This window comes from Taurulus bubalis, assembly GCF_910589615.1.
Source record: "Taurulus bubalis genome assembly, chromosome: 9".
Classification (NCBI taxonomy): Eukaryota; Metazoa; Chordata; class Actinopteri; order Perciformes; family Cottidae; genus Taurulus; species Taurulus bubalis.
Genome location: NC_136597.1, coordinates 10,080,593 through 10,102,736, shown reverse-complemented (window position 1 = coordinate 10,102,736; position 22,144 = coordinate 10,080,593). Strand labels below are relative to the sequence as shown.

Sequence of the window (22,144 nt, the reverse complement as noted above, 5' to 3'; positions counted from 1 at the left end):
ACAATAGTTTATCGTTTTGTTTTGATGTCGTGGAGTAGGATCAAGAAGGTGCAGTAAATGGAAATACTCAAGTGAAGCACAAGTACTTCAAAAATGTACCTCCACCACTGCTTCAGAGACAGATTATGAGTTACCAAAGTATATTCATTAAAATGTACTATTTCCGTTTTCTGCTAATGTATTCTCAGGGGCCTTACTTACATTGAATATTTTACAGATTAAATATATGACACATACTGTATAGGAGAAAGATGCATAGCTGCAGTCGGTAAAGAAGCAATTCCAGTGGGAAATATTGTCACTGGGGTAAAATTAAACGTAAAAAGATATATCAGCAACAAAATGTACGTCTCCAAAATACTGTCAGTGTTATCTTATATTATTAGATCATAATTATAGCTGTATCAATATTTAAGGGTTACTTTAATGTTGTCATTAATAAAAGGTAAAAGTGGAGCTATTTCTAACTGCTTCCTATACTTTTATTTGCAACAGTGGATCATATTAAAAAAAAACTGATCATACATTTTGTCTGAACATCTTAATTACCACAACTCTGAAATGGTTTTAAGTGAAACCTGCAATATTTCACTGAAATGGAAACACTCAAGTACCTCAAGAATGTACGTCTTAGTTACTCATGTACTGTAAAGAATAGTACATTTCTTGAATAAATGTGTTTAGTTATTTTCCACCAATGTTTGTAACTAACACCTGGAAGAAGTTTCAGCTTCAGTTTACACATCAACATCCCCCTCTGGTGGAGAATCGTGGCGAAAGCAGAAGCTATTTTGAAGCCTTGAACACCAGATGATATGTATTTTCTTTTAATATTACAAGACATTAATGACCACCAAATGCAGTGACAGGGTTAAAACGTTTTACTGTAGTGCTACAGTACGCAACAAGTATGAATGAAAACATCGGGTAACTTCATGTTCTCTGTAGTTTCGTTCAATATGACAAAAATATCTGGCATGTAGAATCCCCACAACATGGCAGTAGAGTAGAAAACAGGAAAAGAATGAAAAGAACAAACAAATTAAAAGGTGTAAATAAAAGCATTCAAAGAGTCGACTTCCTTCTTGTGCTCTCTGACTCTCTCCCATTGGGTAGATCAGGACTGGCAATGGAGACTGAAATTCAAGGGTTAAAAACCAGTAAAAACCAAGATCACAGATCTGGTTTTGTATAGCACAACCATAATGGCTTACTCGCACACATGTGCTCCTTCACCCTCTCATTCATTCACACACACAGACACACACTACATACGCACACAACCCTGGGAGAGCAATTGTCGGCCTTGGTCTCCGTCCTCCAAGCTGAATTAGATTAGGAAAGTCAAGGTTAATCACCCAATAAATACATTCTGAAATCTCTTTTTTGAAACACAGACCTCGACAAATATATACAAATTGATTAAAAGAAAAAACAAACGACTCATTGTACAAGTGTTTACATCTTAAAACAGACACTTGAAAGTGGTGTGGACCAAGACGCACACACAAACCCCTTCTATTAGGCCAAAGTATTGAAATAATTTTTCATGTATTTCCACCCGTTCCCCACATCCCTCCCTCCACACGCTGCTCCTCTATGTAACTGATTGTACACACTAGTGTCATGGTCTAGACCAAAAGCAGTGCTATGCCATTATCCCTTCTGTTGCAGCACTACAGGCACACAAATACAAAAGACACTGTTTGGCTCTCTGCCCTGCCTCGTTCCAGTATCCTTCCTTCCTCCGTGTCACTACAAACACACACAGTGCTCCCTGTAAACAAGTACTCTTTGTCCTTTCGGATTATAAATACTGTTTTGGTAAAATCATCATCATTAAAAGATGAGACGGAGTGTATTTGAGCGTACATTGATACAAAACTCACAGAATTGCACTGTTGGAAGATATTCCTTCTACATTTCTCTTGTTTTTCTTCTTCTTTTTGGCTTCAGCGTTTAAGGCCCAAATCTGGAGTGGAAAGGGAGTAGGAGAAGTCCAAGCGGTGATCTGCCTGTGCCAATAGGGCCTACTGTAGTGTAGGTACGAACAACACACATACAGGCACACTAACAGATAAACAGTATTGCAGGGCAATATAAAAAACACACTAAGGAATGGTGAAACATCCTCTTTGTCATTTCTTTTTGCAAAATCATTCTTCATCTTCATCATACATTTCATCTTTTTATTTAAAATCTTTCCAGCCATGCTTGTCTCTCATCCCTCACTTCCTGTCCAAAGTGTGTGGGTGCCGGTGCTATTTCAGTCTGGCTACACTAGGGGGTGCTGTTCCTCTCTGCAGATGACTGACAGGCTGTGGCTGTGTTTATTGCTTTATTGTCCATGCTCCTCCAGAGGAAACAAAGGGACAAAGTTGCCCTCTAACCACTGATCTGAGGTCTCTGCCCTCATCCGCTGATTGTAGTCTGTGCTTTTTTTGGAGGGATCTGATGCCAGATCAGTGGCAGAGGGAAACTTCTCCCGGAAGAAGGGGCTCAGGTAAAAACGTAGTTGAGGAGGAGCTGGGAGACGAGCAGGACACAGAGGATGAGACAGTGGCGGCCCGTGAGCGACACGCTGTGGTCTGTTGCTCTTCGACGAGTCAGCTGACGACTCAGCGCCACCAGGTTCCTACAGAGAGAGAAGGGGTTGACAAAGTCAGCAGGACTTCAATTTCAACCATTTAAACACAAAACAACCCTCTGGTTGTTTCAAGTTCTGACATTATTCATGATAACATTATAATATCATTTTGGATATTTTTCTAACAGATGCTCTGACACCACTTTGTGGTCCAGCAGTGGATAATAATGTGAGTTTCTAATTATGTTTTGAAAGCATATTTTACAATGTTTTACACTATCCTTACCCTCAACTTAAACATGTTTCTTTTCACCAAAACAAAAAAACATACTCACGGTCTGACCTCTCAAGACCTTATGTACATTATGCTTCCCCAATTCACTCCACGTGTGTGTGTGTGTGTGTGTGTGCGCGTGTAAATGTGTGTTATTTTCACCGCTGGATGTCCTGCTGTGTCTTCTGTATGGATGTGATGGAGGCCTCTATCAGGGCGATGTCCTTCACCTCTTTATTGCACCGTGCACACTGATTTGAGAATCCTGGGGACATGACAGGCGAGAACATAAGCTGTGTGCAGCACGATTTGAGATTGAGTTAATTTTGCATGTGTGTGCGCGCCTCACCTTCATTGTCCGAAGATTCGTGTGTAGGTTCTGGTGTGGTGCTGCTGCTCTCAGTGTTTTGGCTGCAGCTGGACGGCTGGCTGCTGGCCTTCCTTCGTTTCCCGTTCATCTCGGCCTGGGAGGAGGTAGAAGAGTCGTAAGTGCAAGTTGTTCAAACTTCACAAATTGACAATGAAATGCAGCAGATATGCGGTTTAGCTGTCTGGGCATCACTGCAGCAAATATAACAAGTGAGAAAGAAAAAAGGGGCTGATCATGCTCGTCAGTGATTTTAAAACATCTAAATATCAAGTGCAGTCTGGCTTGACAGGAAGCAGTGCAGCTTTGCTTTTGATGAAATGTCAATGACACACTCATCAATAATAGATCACCATTGCTCTAGCTTGGAGGTGTGTGATTGGTCTGGCTAACCTTCTGTTGGCTGGCCCAGCTGTGGCTGTAGGAGAGTCCGTTGTGTTGCCGCTGGTTTTTCTCGTGCGTCTGAACCACTCCGTCCTTCTCAAACTGAACCAGACAGCGCTCAGGGTCCCATGGTCGTGTGCTGCCAAACAGGACAATGTCATAATGAGGACACAGTATCATTTAAATCCGAACATATCATTATTGTCATGTTTTTCCTTTCCTTACTCTACAGCTCAATTATTGTTGCACTGACCTACAATCTAAACTAAAAAGGCTGAACAGTGTGTGCCATCTGCGGTGTTTTATTTTAGTGCGAGTGTGTTCATACTCCATGTGCCTGTAGGTCCACTCGGAGGTGACTGGGTCCTGATGGAAAAGTTGGGAGGTCCAGGGTTTGTCTCCTCTTTCCTTGGCCTCTCCCCGCTGAGCTTCCTCCAGCACAAACTTCTCCTGGGTGGCCCTCAGCTGGTCCCGGTCCATGATGGCACTGGTCACATGCTGCCAGAGTCTGTCAAGAGCATAACAAGATGGCTTGAGCACGAGGAATGTTCCACATGTAAACGTCCCATGAGCCAGCAGGAGTTTTGTAATTGTTAGTTGCGATCTGGTCAGGATCATTGAGGTGGGCCATTTCCAGAGCCCTGGTATTGTGCATGTTGACATAGTGACACACATAAATAGAAACCATTGTTCATGTTATTAATTACATCGACCTGCAATATGTATGCTGAGAGAAATTGACGACCTTCAAATCAACAATAATGACATACAGACACATACATACATACATACTATATGGCAGTGGCGGGCCGTGCATTTCGTACCTAAGCCTGTGTCGGATATCGTATACATAAATACGTGCATGACGGGATGCTGTTTTTAAATTATGAAATAGCTATAACTTTGTGATTCTGTTTAGGCCAGCAGAGAAGGCTTAGCAGGCCCTGACGGCCCACCACTGCTATATGGATAATCTTGAGAAATAAACATTTGCGGTTTACCTTTCAGACTCAAACTCTCCCTGCTGCTCTATTTGGACCACTTGTCTCTTGAGGCGGCTGCTGCGAATGTCTGAGCTCGGGTTCCACAGCGTCTCCTGCTGGCCCGAGCGCTTCTCATTAATGAACACCTCACTGTCCTGAATTCAGCAAAGGCAACACAATGTTCACTACCATCCCACTGGAAAACATTTATTGTTTTTGTGAACAATTTCCAGAACGCAACTGGTTGAAAGCTCTCACCCAGTGTCCATCGACGGTGGCCAGCAGCTCCTCTCCCACATAGATCTTCCCGCTGATCTGATTCACAGAGCAGGCGCCTCCAAGGAAAGGCTGCAGTCAAAGTGTAAACATCTTTACTTGACCTGCTATTACCTGCTGTTCTCTCAGAATGCACAGGATCAATTTCCACTAACTAAGCAACTATCATAATCTAAGAAAAAAAGACTAGCCAATGCATATTTACAAATATTACTAATATTACTGATAAAATGTACCTTGAGTTTGAACTCCAGCTCTGTGAAACATTTTGTTTTCTCACACTCAATGGTAACCTTCCCACCCAGCTCCAGTGTCATAGTGCCGTACAGGATACCTACAGGAGGCACAGATACAGTAATACAGCATCAGATCAATAAGCATGTGGGAATGTACAGCTAAGACAAATAATTATGATCTAGTGCCGCAGACTTAGTGCTCGCTGTGAAACCAGGTCAGACTGCTCTCAGTGTGTGGTGTCAACCCAACACCTAGTGATGTGTCCTTTCGTGTCGAGGCTTCGATGCACGTGTCGAGTAATCCAGGTAGATTTTGGTGAAGCGCGTATCGAGGCTTGTGTCGATGACGTATGTGGTGACGTTCGAAGCCTCGCGAGCCGGCCGTACCACGTGACTGATTCAGAAAATGGTTCGTGGGTTTGCCGTGCGATTTGAAATATAAGGGGCAGCGAAACTCAATGGATTGCCCCCTTCCTCTCTGTACCCAGCTTCATGTGTGCCTGTGAAAGGGTATTTTATAAAGCAGGCGAAATAGTCTCAAAAAGCCCAGCACTGTGGAAAAGTTCTTATTTTTACTTAAAAAATTGGACACATCAACATGGACTAGCGGAGCCGAGGCTCGAAACACCGATCCTCTGACGGAAAGACGGATATTCTAACCACTCACCCACAGTCGCATCACAACCCTCTCCCAATTTGTTTCAAGTTTTGATTTTGACCCCGCCATTATATCATAAAGATAGACACAATATTAATAAGTTAATAATTGATGTATTGGCATCACAAACATAATTTATTCAATTTAAAGCTTCACACACCAAAGCCATGGTGTCGTTATGATCACTCTGCCTGTTTTACATGTATTGTCCACTTGGTGGCGCAGTAGAGCAAATGAAGCTCCGTGAAGCTTCGGCACATGAGCGAACCAATTGGATGGAAAGCTTCAATGCTTCAGGAAGCTTCATCTCGCCATCACTACCAACACCTAAGCTGTCTTGAAACACGGACCTCGTCTCTTTTACCATGCTTTGCCGATTTAACTTTTTTGCCTCTTCATCACAATTCATATCTATACAACCAATTCATAATTAATATGTTAGCTAGAGCACAGTGGTGGAGCACGAAGTATACTCCGATATTGTATTTAAAAAAGAGCAGTGTGTAGGAGATAGGGGGATCTAACATTCATAACTATGTTTTCATCAGTGTATAATGACTGGAAACTGAGAATTCTTGCATTTTCATTAGTTTAGAATGAGCTACACAAAGTGTGGAGCTACACAAAGTCAGCCGTGTTGCAGTGCCCTGTTTCTACAGTAGCCCAGAACAGACAACCCAAACACTGTGAGAGCCTTTCACATTTTAACGTTAGGCTACATGCACCTAAATCCTACACACTGGCCCTTTAAGTAAAAGTAATACCAGAGTGTAAAAATACTCCGTGAAAAATATAAGTCTTGCAGTCAGTCAAGTATGAACATCAAAATATATTTAAAGTACCAAAAGTAAAAGTATTCGTTATGCCAAATAGCCCATTACAGAATAATATAGGCTGTATCGTTTATACTTATTGATGCTTAATGCATCAATAAGTGGTCATCACTTTCATGTTGCAGCTTGTAAAGATGGAGCTAATTTGAACTACTATATACACTTAATAATGATATAATACTTAATAAAACATGATAGTTTAAGTTGATTTATTTTCTAAATCTGAAAGTAGCCAGTAATTAATATTGTACATAAGTGAAGTAAAAAGTGCAATATTTACCATGAGATGTAGTGAAGTAGAAGTATAAAGTTATATGTAATGGAAATAATAATAAACTCTGTTAGACTGTACAAACTTTGATTGTGTCATGAGATGGTGAGAGCAACAGGTGTATTCTAGACAGAGTAGAGTGTTTGTGAATAAACCGTGTCAGAGGTCTCTTCGGGCCAAGAACCTCGTGCACTTACAATACCCTATCTGCCCACGAGAAACTGGATGGCCTTCTGTTTTCCAAGCCACTCAACATCTCCCTATCCTTTCTATAATAGATAGTGTACTTCTTGTCTGTGACAGTCTGTGTTCATGTTTTAATTCCCTCACTTACAATTGTATTTGAATAATGTTCAGTACAGAAGTTAACATATTTCAACCATGGAATTAGCTGGCAAATAGATCCTTTAGTATTCAAAAGGACAGTGAAGGTTTAACAGGATTAAAAGGGAACACTACAATTGACCTTTTGTTCCACTTAGTTTAAACAATGTATGACAATAAAATTGTTTTTTTTCTCTCAAAAAGATGATGCAGTTTTAAGGGCATTTTGGAAACCTACTGACAATGTTAACAGAGAAACAAGGACCAGGACAGATCATTAATGGTGAGTACCTTTGCAGTGAGCGTACGGCATGGTGATGACATACTCCTCGTCCCTGCCCAGGAACAGCAGTCTGGCTTTACCATCCAGAATAGCTGACAGAGAGTTACCTACAACAGCAGAAGGAGAATGAAGCACTTCATTAATACCACAGCAGCTACAACCCATAAAAGAGAGCCGGATGCCAGCACACCTTAGATGGCTGAGCTGGCAGCTAGCAGCTAACAGTGTGAACAACACAAACACAGCAACAGTGCTGACAGAGCTAACGTTGTTAACCTGGGGAGGTTAATGTGTGATCAACAGTAACCGCCATCAGAGCACAATGCAGAGCGGCGACGATTAGCCAGCCAGTGGGACACACTCACCCCTTTCATTTCCATCATGATGGCTATCCAATGAAGTTCTCTAATGGTATAGTGGCACTTTACGGGTACTGGTATTGGTACTGGTATTGGTACTGGTATTGGTACTTCTTTAAACGATACAAAGTTCTACCCGTGACCTCATTGCTGTGCCCTTGCATTACTTTAAATGTATTGGTTAAATTGGACAAACAGAAAACATATTGTAGTATGCCGTGTACCATAGAACTTGGATTTGGCCAGGATGCTCCCATTGATTGAAAAACCATCCTTCCTATTGCAGACGTAAAAGGCAGAGATGGGCGGGTGATGGGACACCTGGCAGGGGAAGGAGAGATGCATTTGAGCAGCAGTGTGAGAAAAATAAGGTGTCAGATACCCTAGCACATATTAATTTTAGACTTGCTGCATGTCACAGTGCTCTGTCAAATATTTCACACAATGGATGGCTCATGTCCTGTGCATTGACATGTTCTAGCTATGAATCTGGGTTCACCTGTTCAGCTATGTAGAAAGTGCAGCTGTCGGTTTCAGGATGAAGCCAGCAACAGCGAAATGTTTCCCCCAAGATTGGGTTGTAAGGCTTCTTCAGACCCTGGAAAATGCAAAGAAATCACATTAGTATCAATGCAAGCATCTTCTGACACAAGAACATTTAACCAATACCTGATGGTGAGGACCAATTACATTGCAGATGGTCACTGCCTCAAACTGGCCTCACCAATTAAGATTTAAAAAGTTAAGTCAAAGATAATAAGCATAACCAAAGAACACGTTACCAATTTTCTGGACTTAATAATTCAACAGGGAATAATGTACAGCATAGCAGGAAGAAAGCCCTGTAGATGTCCTAATAATGATCGGTTACCAGGTTTCTAACCATTCCTAGAGATAGTTCGCCCAAAGAGTGTTGAGCGAGCCCAATTTAATTTACAGGCGTTATCCGCTGGCTTATGTTGGCTGTTTTGCTGCCTCTGAGGAAATAAATTCCTAACGAGTGGAATCAAGTAGGAAGTGTCTCCTGACGGTGTTAATGCAGAAATCGACTAAGAACAGAGTGATTTGTCAAGGGGCCAAGAAATACAATGTACAGAGAACTTCATATTAGAAGGCAATGAGACCAACAAAGGCAGTGCTAAAAATCTCCCAGTGCTCCCAAAACAATCGCTGCCGAGAGCCCGTCAGTAGAGATTCTGCTGAAAGCTTTGGCAATAACCGAACAGCTGAATCCTCTGGTTACTGCTGATCTTTCAGATGGAATCAAATAGTATTTGAAAGACCTCTACGCTATAGTTATTATCTCCGCCATGAGATTTCTTATGTAAACATACTTTGAACAGGTAATTATGCTCTAGCTGCCAATCTATCATCTTTAAAAAGACAAAAACAGGTGTTGCATCTTATAATCAGGGTTGTCCTATATTTGGGCAACTATGATAAGAAAGGGCCATCTGGTACAATGAAGAAAAAAATCTTACCTTTGGCTTCTTGTAGAAGCCAGACAAGTACCATCGCAACACCTGCTTGATCCGACCATAGCCACTCTCCTCCAGTGTAGCTCTGTGGCAGGAAAGATGGGGAAGGAGACAATTATTACAAGAAAATCGCGGGGTGACATGACTCAACTGATTTGTTGATTTATTTTTTATGTGCTACAGTAGCACATGAAAAATGACATTATTATGTATGAAACTGCCAATCAGATTTACTTGTTTATCGAAGGTACCGGGGGGCCATTCCGTACATAGTGAGTGGTACAGTGTACAGTGTCTTTGAAATACTGACTGTGAGAGCAGATCCGCGTGGTAGTAATAGTCAGACAGCTTGTCCAGGAAAGAGCGGGGCTCCAGGATGAAGGTGGGCAGCACCACCTTGGACAGGTCCATGCCCGGCCGCAGCTGCTTCAACAGGGTCCAGATCAGACCCTTGTTCTCCTCTGATACAGTCTCCACTTGGGACGCCTCGCCAGCCTGAAGTAACACAGACATGAGCGCACGTTAACGGGGGTTTAGTCACATTGACGGCTCTCTGGTCAGAGACCTGGGTTGAGCACCTGAGACATGCAAAGAGAGAATTTTACCAAAGGCAATCAGTTATGTTTTAATTAAATATTGGGACAGAGCAGGTAACCATCAAATTATGGTGCATACAGTACGCCTGGAGTAGAAAACAGTGCTTTCAGAACCCGACAGAATATTTGAATCTTCAAAACACAGAAGATGCATTTTATTTTAGATTTTCTTGCTGCCATTTTGAACACAACAAAAGGTAAAAACTACTTTGAGGGAACTGTTGCTTGAACAAAAACAGGACAGAGCTAGCTGCATAAGTACTTGAACTGTAAAATCAGCTACTCACCTCAGCCATCTCCTCTGTGCTTTGCTCGACATAGGCTGTGGCCTGTGGCCCTGGGGACAGCTCGTCTGATTGGTCCATGTCACTCTCCTCCGTCAGCCTTCCACCGTTCTCATTGGCCGGGGTGTCCCAGTCATCATGAGCCTCGCGCTCCGATTTGTCTGAAAAGCCGTCATGCTCCATGTGGTGATTGCCCAGCAGCACACTGTCATTTAACCTAACAGTAACAGAAGAGACGAGAACACAAAAGGTTATAATTTTAATAAGCACCCCTGAAATTCAAGCGCTTTGTTGCTACTGCGTGTCCACCTTAGAAACCTTTTCTGGAAATAATCTACTGAATTACAGATGAAGAATAATCACAGGATTTAATGAGAAAAACAACAACAACAACAACTGTGTACTGATCTTTGACAGGTTGAATCGTAATTTGAATTGGTGTCATAAGTAGCTCTCATAATGTCATCAAGTCATTACAAGGGATTATTCAATTGAGAGTAGCTTGAGGAAGCTTTAATGACTGTGATTAGACATTAAAGATGAGTAGTGTCACATGACATCAGAAACATCTTATTCTATTTCACTTCATTGCTGCCAAAGCTTTGTTGATTACTTCTCCAGGAAGGCAATCTATAAACGGATCAAACATAGCAGAGATTTCTGAAACAAAATGACTAGCGATAAACCTTCAAGGCCTTTAAATGTGTATTGAATTTGGGATCAAATCTCCATCTCCTCCGGGCTATGATGAGTAAACCCACTGCGTCAGCGACAAACCACTATAAAAATTTGGCTGACCTGGTTGGGATGTTTTTTTTTCTTTTTTTTTAAAATCTGACCCGTCTCGTTGCCAAGACAACCACAACAGACCACACCATCTCATCCTTATCCATTCCGCGTTCACTGGTACTGAATGTGACATTGAAATGAGGGTAAACAAACAGGGCAAATGTATACATGTGCATGTACTTTATGTAAAGTACATATATGCTGACAGACAAGACAGACAGACAGAGACACACACACGCGCACACTATGCTGATTCATTATTTTCTAAATGTGGAAGGTTCCAGTCTTGGACATATCAAACCCAGACCACAGATCTGTCAGCACTCCAACAACCAGAAAAAAAGTAGAAAAAAAAAAGGGGAAACCGTGAAGAAAGTCACGCATCAGCTTTTAAATAGCCAAGGACAGGAAAAGCAAGAATGGGAGAAGGAAAGGGGGAGGGGTGAAATCGATAGCTAGTAGGGAACATCATGATTTCAATCATTCAGCCATTTTACAAGTCAAACAGTAGATGTTTGTGTCCTCTGGTGGGTGCACATGTCCAAGAACATACTCAAAAGGGACTCACAAGCAGACCGACACAGATATGAAGGCAGGACTTCCTCATACGATGCACACTCAAAAGGTCAGATATTTCATAGATCTTCCGGTCTAGGGATCCTAACAAATACAGTGAAACATTGGAAGTCAGGTGAAGGTCTGCTTAGTGTGTCATGGGCGTTCAAACCCCCATTCAGTTATGGGATTGTGGTCACAGAAAACCATGAAGCAGCTTATTTTCCCTAACAACAGTGAAAGGGTTTCAAAACGCCTGAGGGCTCGACAGACGTGAACAGTCACATTCTTGCGCACTCTGTAACTAACCAGCCAGTAACGTTATTTATTAACCCAAACACGCCCTGCTACAGAGGCAGCTTGTCTTACCTCAGAGACATACAGCATACAGACAAACTCTTCCTCAGGAAACAAAACACCAACGAGGATTTCACCAGCGGCAGTCTGTCCTTATCTCCTCTCCTTTGCGCGTGTGAAGGTTTTTGATCCAGTGACTAAAACTGTGCACTTCTGTTTCCTCGACTCTGGCACACCTGCTTCCTGGATGTGTGTGTGTGTGTGTGTGTGTGCATATTTCTGTCCGTGTGCCAATGTGTCTGTGTGCGGGCGGGCGAGCTAGTGACGCCTATGTCTGCCGTCTCTTTCTGCGCGGTGTATGGCTCTCATTCTACTTCATCTTCCTGCTCCCCTGTCAGTCATGTGATTGCAGGGGCTGCTATGACTGGCTGGGAGAGAAACAGGAGAGGAGGGAGCGCTGGGATGGATGGCCAGAGGGAGGGTACAGCCATGGAAGAGGAGGAGGAGGAGCAGGAGGGGATGCATAACGTCAAAGCACTCTAACGGCAACGCACACTGTGCGAAGAATAACTAATAAATAAGTAAAACGCATAAAGAATGTAACAAAAGGCATGCATGGTTGCTTTTAAAGGCTTAGTGTGGCTGATAGTTACATAGCCGTTTGGTTCTCATCACATTCATATGGTTTCAGACTTCTACTGGCACCCACCAATGGGTGTTAGCTGCCTTGCAGATTAAATGCTCAGGAATATCTTGTTAATACTTGTTCTAATTGTCACCATTCAGGAAACTATTTCAGAATGTGTGTTTAAGACAATATAAATACCAGGCATGAAAACGGGTCAGGGGTGAAAAAGGTGAGAGGGGTACAGGGGGAGGGGGGGGGGGTTAAAATTAAAATCCATAATGATCATAGTTCGGGGTCCGGGGGCATGCTCCCCCGTAAGAAAAATGTAAATATTCCATATTTTAAAGCATCAATCTGATGCATTTTGAGATGCTTTGTTTGCCAACCTGGGGAGAGCTGGAGAAACTTAACTTCAGGCATGAGTCAATAATTATTATGGCCTCCTTACTAAGTATTATGCAAGCCATTTCATGCCAGCCTGTCACTGGGTCTAACATGTACAGTATATGAGGCACAATATGGTAAGGGCACCACAAATGGCTTAATGCATAACCCCCACAAGAGATGGTGGACATGCTGTAACTTAACTTGTCTACTCTTTCATCATGATTGGCAGCCAATACAATGTAATTCAGATTGTAATACATTTTATTGGCAAAGATAACAATTTACAGTTCGTAATACTCTCAGAACCAGATTATTTTTTCTTCTTTGCCTGAACCACCAGTGTCTCCATCGCCCGCTTTCGCTGTTTTGCCACATGTCTCAGCCTTGCCCTTTTCTCTTCTTCAGCAGTCTGTTTCTTGGCCTGCTGAGCACTGCCAGATGCTTCTGATGGTGGTCTGCACTGGTGATGCAAGGTCCTTCGCGTTAATATTTCCATGCACTCGCGCTCCCTTCTGGCACGCGCACCTGTTTGCAGTTCACTGAATATAAATACCCCCCGACAAAAAAATTCTCATTGAATCTACACGATTCACGTAGGTCACCTATTTTGGTTTCAAAACGGCGAATTTCATGCACACCTCTCTCTGTGTGACAGTGATTATAACCGCATAACTCTATAGATTATAATTAACTAGAGGATACACATTTCCTACACGTAGATCTTAGACCCTTAAATATAAACAATAGCCCGGCCACCCTACGGAGGAAACTCATTTCGTTTTTTTTATTAAAATAAAAGTTGGATAAAATCTCCATTGTCCTCTCCTTATATGTAGTCAGGTGTCGGTAGGTAGAACTGAGCCGCCGCTGACTCGCCGCTCTCCTGTCTCACGCCACATGCTGCCACGGACTCTCCGCTGCCAGTAATCTCACTCGCTGTCTCTCCAACAACGTTAGCTAACGTGTTAGCTAGCTGACTAGCTTGCCATTAAAAAACTGGTGGGAGGGGAATTAAGCCGCTGTAGACATCTTAACTCTGATTGGCCAAGACTCGACAGTCAAAGATCTTCTATTGCGAAGATGATCACGCCCTCAGTTTTTTTTACGTGTCCCACTCCAATCTCAGAAACGGCGGACAGTTGTTGCCGCCCCCCCCCCCTCCCAAAAACAAAAACTCTTCGGATCTACACGATCCACGTAGGTCACCTATTTTGGTTTCAAAACGGCGAATTTCGCCGAAAGGTGAGGGATTTTCATGCCTGAAATACACTCAATGAAGCAAAAGTAAATGGGATTATTCTGACCACTCAAAGCGCTGCACACTAGGTCTGGGCGGTATACCGGTATACCAGTTTAAAATTTCCATACGGTAGGAATTTTTCATATACCGTCATAGCCGTAACAAATGTCGCTCTTCGGAAGGCAGCAAAATGTATTGTTCACCGCTCACCACTGAGGGCGCAGCAGTCAGAGTCATGGTTATAACAACAATTAATAACCCACAACTAACACAACAGTTTGTGACACATCAAATTGTAACACTAATAATTGTACATTTATAAAATTACACCGCCGAACTGCATGCTGGGTACAGCTCGCCCACTATCACAACAAGAAGAAACTCCGTCGCTACATTAAAAAACGGAAAAGAGCGATGCAGGAGGAACAACTAGAGACCAGAGATGCACCAATACAACTAGACACATATGCAACACTGATGACTGTGTGGTATTTATTATAAATGTACGTTGGTACATAGAGGGTGATAAGAAGCTGAACATGGAGGTAAAATGTAGGTGAAAAAAACAGGAAGAGACAGACTGGAAGACACAAACAGTTGTTCACCGCTCGCTGGCTGCGAGCGAGTTGGCCAGCGAGCGGTAAACAACGAGCAGTGAACAGCTGTTCAGTTAGTCGGCGGTCCTTTTCGGCGTCATGAATGAGTGTGTTTACTCGGGAAAAAATTACTGTGATATACCGTGAAACCGCCAGAATCTTATAAAATACTGTGATATGAATTTTTGGCACACACACACGCAGACTAGAGGAGCCAGAGATCTTCTGTTCAGAGGATCCACCTCGGAGCTACAGAAACCAAGGACGTTGAGAGGCACAAACTAAGGCAACATTACACTGTTCCAGCACAGTTCCAGCACAGGAGAAAATAGTCACACTGCTCCTCTGAAATCCTATGCCACATTTCCTCAATGAAAAATGACACGCCACCTCCCTCTCTATTTTTGTATCACACGATTCCAGACTTCACCGAGCATGAACTCAGCTCAAGTCTCGCGAATATAGAAAAAAATAGAACAGTTGCTATTTTTAGTAGAAGCGTGCTAAAATTAGATTCCATTTGCAGGGCAATGTATTTTCTAGGGTAAATTAGGTGACTACAGCAGCTACAAGAGGAGATGAGTTCAACAGAGGCCACAAAACTGTGAAGATGTTAATGTTTAACAATGGTACAAAGATAGTTGCCTGTGGCAATTGGGCAAACAAGGCAAGAATATGATTACTAATTGCAGGATCACCTATTTTTCCTTCATGCTGGCTGCTACTATCTTTGTAATGATGTCACAGCATGGCATGAAGTTATGCTGGAACACTCTTTACTGCTCCTACTGTTCATATTCCACCGATGAGCGTAGAGGGACCCAGTGGAGGGAGCTCTCGTACTTTTGGCACAGTATGGATCACTGACTGGTCACAGGATGCCAGGAGTGAGTCTTGGCTTCCGATGGCCAAACACATAGCTGGAAGCAATCCGGATTCGGATGCCATATGCGTCCCTCCAGCTGAGAGAGAAGGTCTGGTCTCCTTGGGAGGCGTCATGGCTCCCTATTGAGCAGTTTCAGAAGCAGTGGAAACCAGGGGCTCCCCGGTAGTTTGTGGCCCCCCTGTTGCACTCTGTTCAGCGTCATCCAAATGAGTGTAATTGGAGGTAAGACATATAAAAGGCAGGCTGGCCAAGCATGAGCTAAGGCATCCTGCCGCCGAGGACTGGTTCTCTCAATTAGGGAGTAGCAAAGGGGACAATGCGTTGATGTCTTTGAGGCAAAGATGTCCGCTCTTCCATACCGGCTCCAAAACAATCCAACTACATCTAGATGGAGCCTCCAGGCTCCCTGTGACGGCCCTTACCTGGACAGCACATCTGCTGCAATGTTCTGCGCCCCTGGGAAATGAATAGCCTTGAGGCTCAGGAAGTAGGGAAATGCCCATGTAAGGAGCTGTTGTGACACTGGCAGTCCCTGCCTGGACCTGGTGCCTCCCTGATGATTGACATAACACACTGCCGAGGTGCTATCTGTCCGGATGAAAATGCCGGTCCTACAGTGCTGGGAGAAAATGTTGCAGAGCCATATATACTGCTCGGAGCTCGAACATGTTTATGTGTTCTAACCTCTGATTCACGCTCCATCGGCCCTTGATGGTCCTGTGATGCAAGGCTGCACCCCAGCCCCATAGAGAGGCACCTGTCTCCACCACCTCTCGGTGGGAACTCCTCGAGGAACCCCCTAGGTAAGATATAGTGTTTTTCTCCACGGCTTCAATGTGTGGCAACAAAAGTTGGACACCCTCATGTTCCTGCCCCGGTGCCCCTTGGAAGTGGAGCGTGTTGACCCAGATTTGAGGGGGACTTAAGGAAAGAAGACCCAGAGGGACGACCTTGAACGCTGCTGTCAGCCTGCTCAGCAAAGAGGCCGTATTTCAAAACCCTGCCCCTCTGGAAGCAACCTATAATTTGCTTTGAATAGCCTCCACTCTCTTCTGGGAAAGGAAGGCTCTCATTGACTGTGAGTCGAGTGTCATGCCCAGGTAACCTACCATCTGACTGACTGCAAGATTGCTCTGTGAGTAGTTCACCGTAAGGCCTAGTTGGCTCATATGGCCAAGGAGCCTAGCTGTTATTGTTAGCCAATCGTCCAAGTCTGGTAAGATTGTCAAACCTCTGGCTTGCGGAGAAAGGGCGGCTGCTACGCCCCTTCTAAATACATGAGGGGCCAGTGAGAGACCTAATTCCATCACTTTGAATTGGTAAGCCTGTCCTCAGAAGGCAAACCTCATGAACTGCCTGGTGTGAGGTGCAATAGGCACGTGAAAATAGGCCTCCTTGAGGTCTATTGACAAACCAGACCTCCTGTGCCACTGGCGAGAGATCTGCCATTCGCAACAATCGAAATGACAGAACCGTGAAAGACTTGTTCAACCCTCTCAGGTTTAGGATTGGTTGAAACCCGCCATCCTTCTTTGGAATGAAAAAATACGCTGAATAGAAACCACTGAGCCGTGTATGCCACTCTACAGGCTTGATCGCGTCTTTGTCTAAGAGGGCCTGAGGACAAGGGATTTTACGGATCTCTGACCCCACAGAAAGTGAGTGGCCGGCATCAGAACTATAGTGTGTACACCTTGGAGAGTGCAGACTCCACCCAAAGATCTGTGTTTTCCCTCTCCCAGTAGCTGAGGTGCTGCTGAGAGAAGCGTCCGACAGCGGCCCCTCGCACCTCAGGTTAGGTCTGAGCGCCTCATCTGGGGACATTATCAGAGAGGCAATGGTAGGTTTGACTGGGGCCATACGAGCTCAGCCATAGTTTCGGGGGTCCTGCATAACAGCCAAGTTCCTGCCATCATTAGTCTGATGGGGGAACAATTTAGGGTCTAACCAGCACTTCTGGAGCGCTTCAATATAGGGCTTAGAAGGAGGGACTGAAAAGGTGTATATGTATGATAACAAAATATTTGTTTGTATTCACTGTGTCCGTGTGTGTAAAACACATGTTTAAACTTTAATTTGTCCAATATAAAATTATTATTTGAAATAGATTTGAAATTACAATATAACAGTAACATAATAAACAATGTATATAGTTCACAACAGTACATTTGATATCTTAGGGTAGGTCTGATGCACCCTACCTATCAGCTAACCTTGTCTGTTGCATTTGAGGCTGGTGTTTTGCCTTTCGACAAGAATGATTCTGGGAGTTTGATTACAGGAAACATAAATCATCCAATGACAACTAATGAATGTAAGATGGAGATAAATCATAAGTGAGGTGCTTTACTTGTATGCAGCTGTATGAGTAGTACTTACAGAAGCAGCTCTGCATCAGTGAGTGCAGTAGACTGCAGCAGGTGGAGTATATGGGATGACTCTGAAGATGTGCTGATATCTCCTTCTTTCCCGCCTTTGGCTGTCAGCTTGTAGAGACTAGAGCAGCTGAGAGCCAGCTCCAAGGCATCCATCCAGCACCGCCCTGCAGAGACGGGCACATTTTAGGGACGGGAAGGAGCACATTTAATATATTCTGCTCGCAAAAATAAATAATTAAAAACACTAGAATGTACATTTCCAACCAAAACGACCACACACACGGCTCACCGTCAGACTCAGATGCTGCTCTGAAGATCAGGTAGTTGCTGGGTAGCGGCTGCGTGATGGAGCCAACGTTCTCTCCTTTGGGACCCTGAGCGTATGGATGAAACAGTGAGTCACACTTCATGCCATTTTAAGTCATGTTGCTCCAACAGAAGCAAATGGCTCTCCCAAGGCTATGAGCATAATGGAGCCCTAAACAGTATAATTATCAAAATTTCAAAATGCAAACTATTGGGTGAAACAAAATGAAAAGGTGAAATAAAAGCACTGACAAAACTGAGCGTTAATATGCCCTACAAATTGAACAGAAATTGAATACAAGTTCACATAAAATTACTAATTCTTGCACTCCAAGTAAACACCTCATTTTTACTCAGTGTTGCAACATCAAATTTTAAAAAGACACTCTAGTCATGACAACCAAAAAAAACGATCAGTCTTTACTACCACCAGGAGGAACTAAAGTTCCTCTCTTTCATTTGGCAAAAAACACAATACGACTTAATCAAATATAGATTTTCTTTTTTTAAATGATCCTAGTTTTGAGTGAATAGTTTATTTAGATCTTAGTCTGTCTCACTATGATGAATAGTGAGGCAGAGTGAAGTCTGTAAACTTGTTGATCATTTGTTATTACTGGATACAAAAAAATGCCAGGGAGTCTATAAACATGTCTGACCTTGAAAGCCCAGATGGATTTGTCCAGTGGGTGATAGAGCTTGAAGCAGAAGCCGTCCTTCTTGGAAGGTCTCTCAATCAGCTTGCAAGCACTGAGCAGGATGGTGCCCACCCAGTGGTCCGCTTTGGGGGTCTTATAGATCAAAAGAACTCCAGGCTTCAGTGCACACCACAGCTTGGTCCAACTCTTTAGGGAGCCACGGATCTAAAGGAGGCAAAGGAATGAGATAGGAGGACATTTTAGTATCAGACAATATAGGGAGCACTAGAAATATGATTTTGCTTGTGTGATCCATGTTCTACCGCTTATCTGGGGCTGGGTCGTGGAGGCGTGTGATGTTATTATACATATCAAGGAACTACATGACTGACATGCAAGGTGCAGAAAAGACTAAACACAAATACATTCTGAGCTGTAGATAGCTTCAATGTTCCATGAATATTTGTAAAAAGAAATGTGCAAATTACAACTAGGATGATGACTAGCAGAAGGCATAAATGGCAAAAGATACAAAGTCTGAATAGTGCGTCTCTACAGATATCGATGTAGTAGCTCTGTCTCATGAACATCCCCACACCTTGAGCCAATTGGACGTGATGACAACACTGGGATCCTTTAGTGCACTAAATAGTTCTCTAGTCGCCCGTTTCTTCTCTTGCCTGTAGTTCTGCTTTTGGAGCTGTGAAACAGAAAAAAACAACACATGAATGAGTCATCCGTCTTACTGGTCAGGGGACTGATCTGTCAGTTCCAACACTAGATGGTGGCAGAGTTAACCACATGCTCACAATCACGCTGTTGTCTTTGGTTAATGATTAACACGGTTCAGTGTTGATCATATGAAATAAAGAAAGGGGGTACACGTTTAAAATACAAAAAAGGTTCCCAAATGTCTCATGTGCATTTATCCCCCAGAGATACGGAAGAGCTAAATCACATTCACTTTATTATACCTCCAATTGCACAATAATGCTCAAAATGTTGCACACCCATCTCATGGAAGGAAGTGATGTGTACCTTAAGGGACTCCTTACGGGCCAGCTTGTCTGTGGGGGAGGGGCAGTCCTTCTCAACACCATTAAACATCCTGGACTCAGACTGAAGGAGGGAGGCGAGGAGACGGTCAGCAAGGATGAAGAGAGATGTAAAAGACCAACAATCTACAGCTGTGATGCACTGCCAGAGCTTAACTGACTTTACCGGCTTGCATTATGAACCCCACAATTAGTGTTTCCCCTCAGCCATGTAGCTCATCTGATCGGTTTGTATGAAGCAGGCGGGTGCCCCTTTCAGTCAGAAAATTAATTTAGAAGGCAGTTCTGGTGTTGTGACCACAAACTTCCTTGGTAAGAGATCAAAGGGCACTAACTGTATGATCAGAGATTAGAGTCGCAGTGGTAAATTATACTGTGGTTCCTGTCATATGTAACTGTATTACCACTGATTCTGCACTAAATCAAAATGACTCACAATATTAATTGGTGAGCCAACACATGGGTTTACTCTTATCTCTTTGCGTTAATAAGAAGCCATTCTAAAAAGCGTAGTACACTTTTACAACCCAGTATAAATTACATCATGCGAGCATAAGGCTGTACTCTGTCTCCTTTTGTCCCATAAGGACTTTTAGGATTGAAGAAAGGGAAAAGGGCCAGAGATGCAGCTGTGCAAGTGAATTATTCCGCATATACGTAAATAAGCGATATTGCAAGGCGAGGCAAAGCAACAAGAGGAGAGAACACAAGACGAGATGAGATTACCCGATCGCTATTGGAAACATTTATTGATCTCTCGTAATTTGTGTTAGTAAAGAATGAAAACAGATTGTTTGGACTAATACAACACACGCAGCACCAGGACAATAAAGTGCTGGGTCAAATATATGGCTTGTGGTGCTGAAGACACCATGGCCCTGACATACAATTCCGGATCTTTATTTAGGGCTGTGTATTGGCATAAAAGAGGAGTAAAAAAGTTGACTTTTCTCATGCAATCAGAACGGTGGGATCAATATTTGTATTTATAACAGTGCCTGTAACACCATAGGACTGCTGCATCTCTACTTTCTTACATCCCTAGCTTTTATAGGAAGTACAATGGTGCAGTGTCAGGACCTAAATGCACTGAATGTTGGAAACAACTGTAGTTTTGTCTACTTAAAATGATTGTACAGGTTGCTAATACGACAAGCAAAGAGTGAGGAAAATATATCATCATAGAATACAAAAGGAAAGGGGCTCACTTAATGAGTCAGTTAGAGTGAGCTGCCCAAGGACCTGTGTTCTTACCTTGCTGCCTGGTGATTGGGCAGGACTAAGTTCATCATTCAGCATGGAGAGACCGTTCCCGTCTGTGTCACTGCCTGATGGGAACCCACAACACACAGTCACATACAAATGAACTCCGTGAATAACCCTGCTGGTAGACAATTAAAGCATGGCAGCCCCGGAAGCAGATAATAAGCAGCAGTTGAGGTTTATTGATTTATATGGAATAAGGTACAGCACGGCACGACATCATGTCACAGACACTGGAATCCACCGGCACACGTTACTGAAATATCATAATTTGTGATATTCACATTTCATTCGACAGCTTTGACCTCTTGGTCTTTTACCTGGGCTGAGGCTGTAGAGGTCGTTGTCTCCTCCATAAGACAAGTTCCGGGTGAGGGTGCGAGGGTCAATTTTAGGGGGGGAGGTGGCGTTGGGGCATAGAGAAAACCTCCGATGGAACAAATTCTCCTCCTTCATCCTGACAACCCGCTCGTCCTCTGCAGGGGGAAGAAAGGACGGAGGGGAAGATTTGGAAAGGAAGGAGGATATTTTAGAACAACATTTTACAAGATCTTTGCATGCATGCATTTGTTCATCTTATATAATGATTTAATAACAGTGCAAGTGCTTTATTCTGTCTTTGTCGTTCTTATTCTTTGAACATAATCTTACTTGTTGTCTCTCCCTGCATTACTAACTCTAAGCTCTTAAACTCCATCCCCATCTCTTCCGTTTGTGTTTATCTATCCATCTGTCTGGACCCCCACTCTCTCTCCTCCCTAACACTAACAAAGACTTACTGTACCAGGACACGTCAGCCAGTCCACATAAAAGCACTGTGTGTGGCAGTGACACGCAGTTCAGACCGCACATTGTCAGTGTATATGACAGATAGCGTCTCCAACCAAGTCCAGTCTCTCTGTCCACAGAGAATCACTGTCCAAGACGACCCCC

At 43.3% G+C, this 22,144-nt stretch overlaps 1 protein-coding gene across 1 annotated transcript; it reads right to left on the bottom strand.

Moving 5' to 3' along the window:
- Positions 1-862: 862 nt before the first annotated feature.
- Positions 863-21,670, bottom strand: osbpl5 (oxysterol binding protein-like 5). Its single transcript, XM_079223230.1, has 21 exons — positions 21,532-21,670; positions 21,203-21,276; positions 19,932-20,012; positions 19,492-19,593; positions 18,915-19,118; positions 18,239-18,323; positions 17,951-18,113; positions 10,197-10,410; positions 9,624-9,808; positions 9,317-9,398; positions 8,335-8,433; positions 8,060-8,156; positions 7,485-7,583; positions 5,108-5,205; positions 4,854-4,943; positions 4,614-4,750; positions 3,941-4,120; positions 3,622-3,751; positions 3,211-3,325; positions 3,024-3,126; positions 863-2,635 (listed from the first exon to the last, which is right to left on the bottom strand). Exons 1-21 carry the CDS (start codon positions 21,665-21,667, stop codon positions 2,500-2,502), a joined length of 2,610 nt encoding a protein of 869 aa, XP_079079356.1. The 5' UTR covers positions 21,668-21,670; the 3' UTR covers positions 863-2,499.
- Between the last annotated feature and the right edge of the window lie 474 nt (positions 21,671-22,144).

Excerpts from the sequence above, each read along its gene's own strand:
- osbpl5 (XM_079223230.1), bottom strand. The coding sequence starts at position 21,667 with ATGAAGGAGGAGAATTTGTTCCATCGGAGGTTTTCTCTATGCCCCAAC. Across the intron at positions 9,809-10,196 it reads GCACAGAGGAGATGGCTGAG|GCTGGCGAGGCGTCCCAAGT; the intron begins GTGAGTAGCTGA and ends GTGTTACTTCAG. Across the intron at positions 5,206-7,484 it reads GCCGTACGCTCACTGCAAAG|GTATCCTGTACGGCACTATG; the intron begins GTACTCACCATT and ends TGCCTCCTGTAG.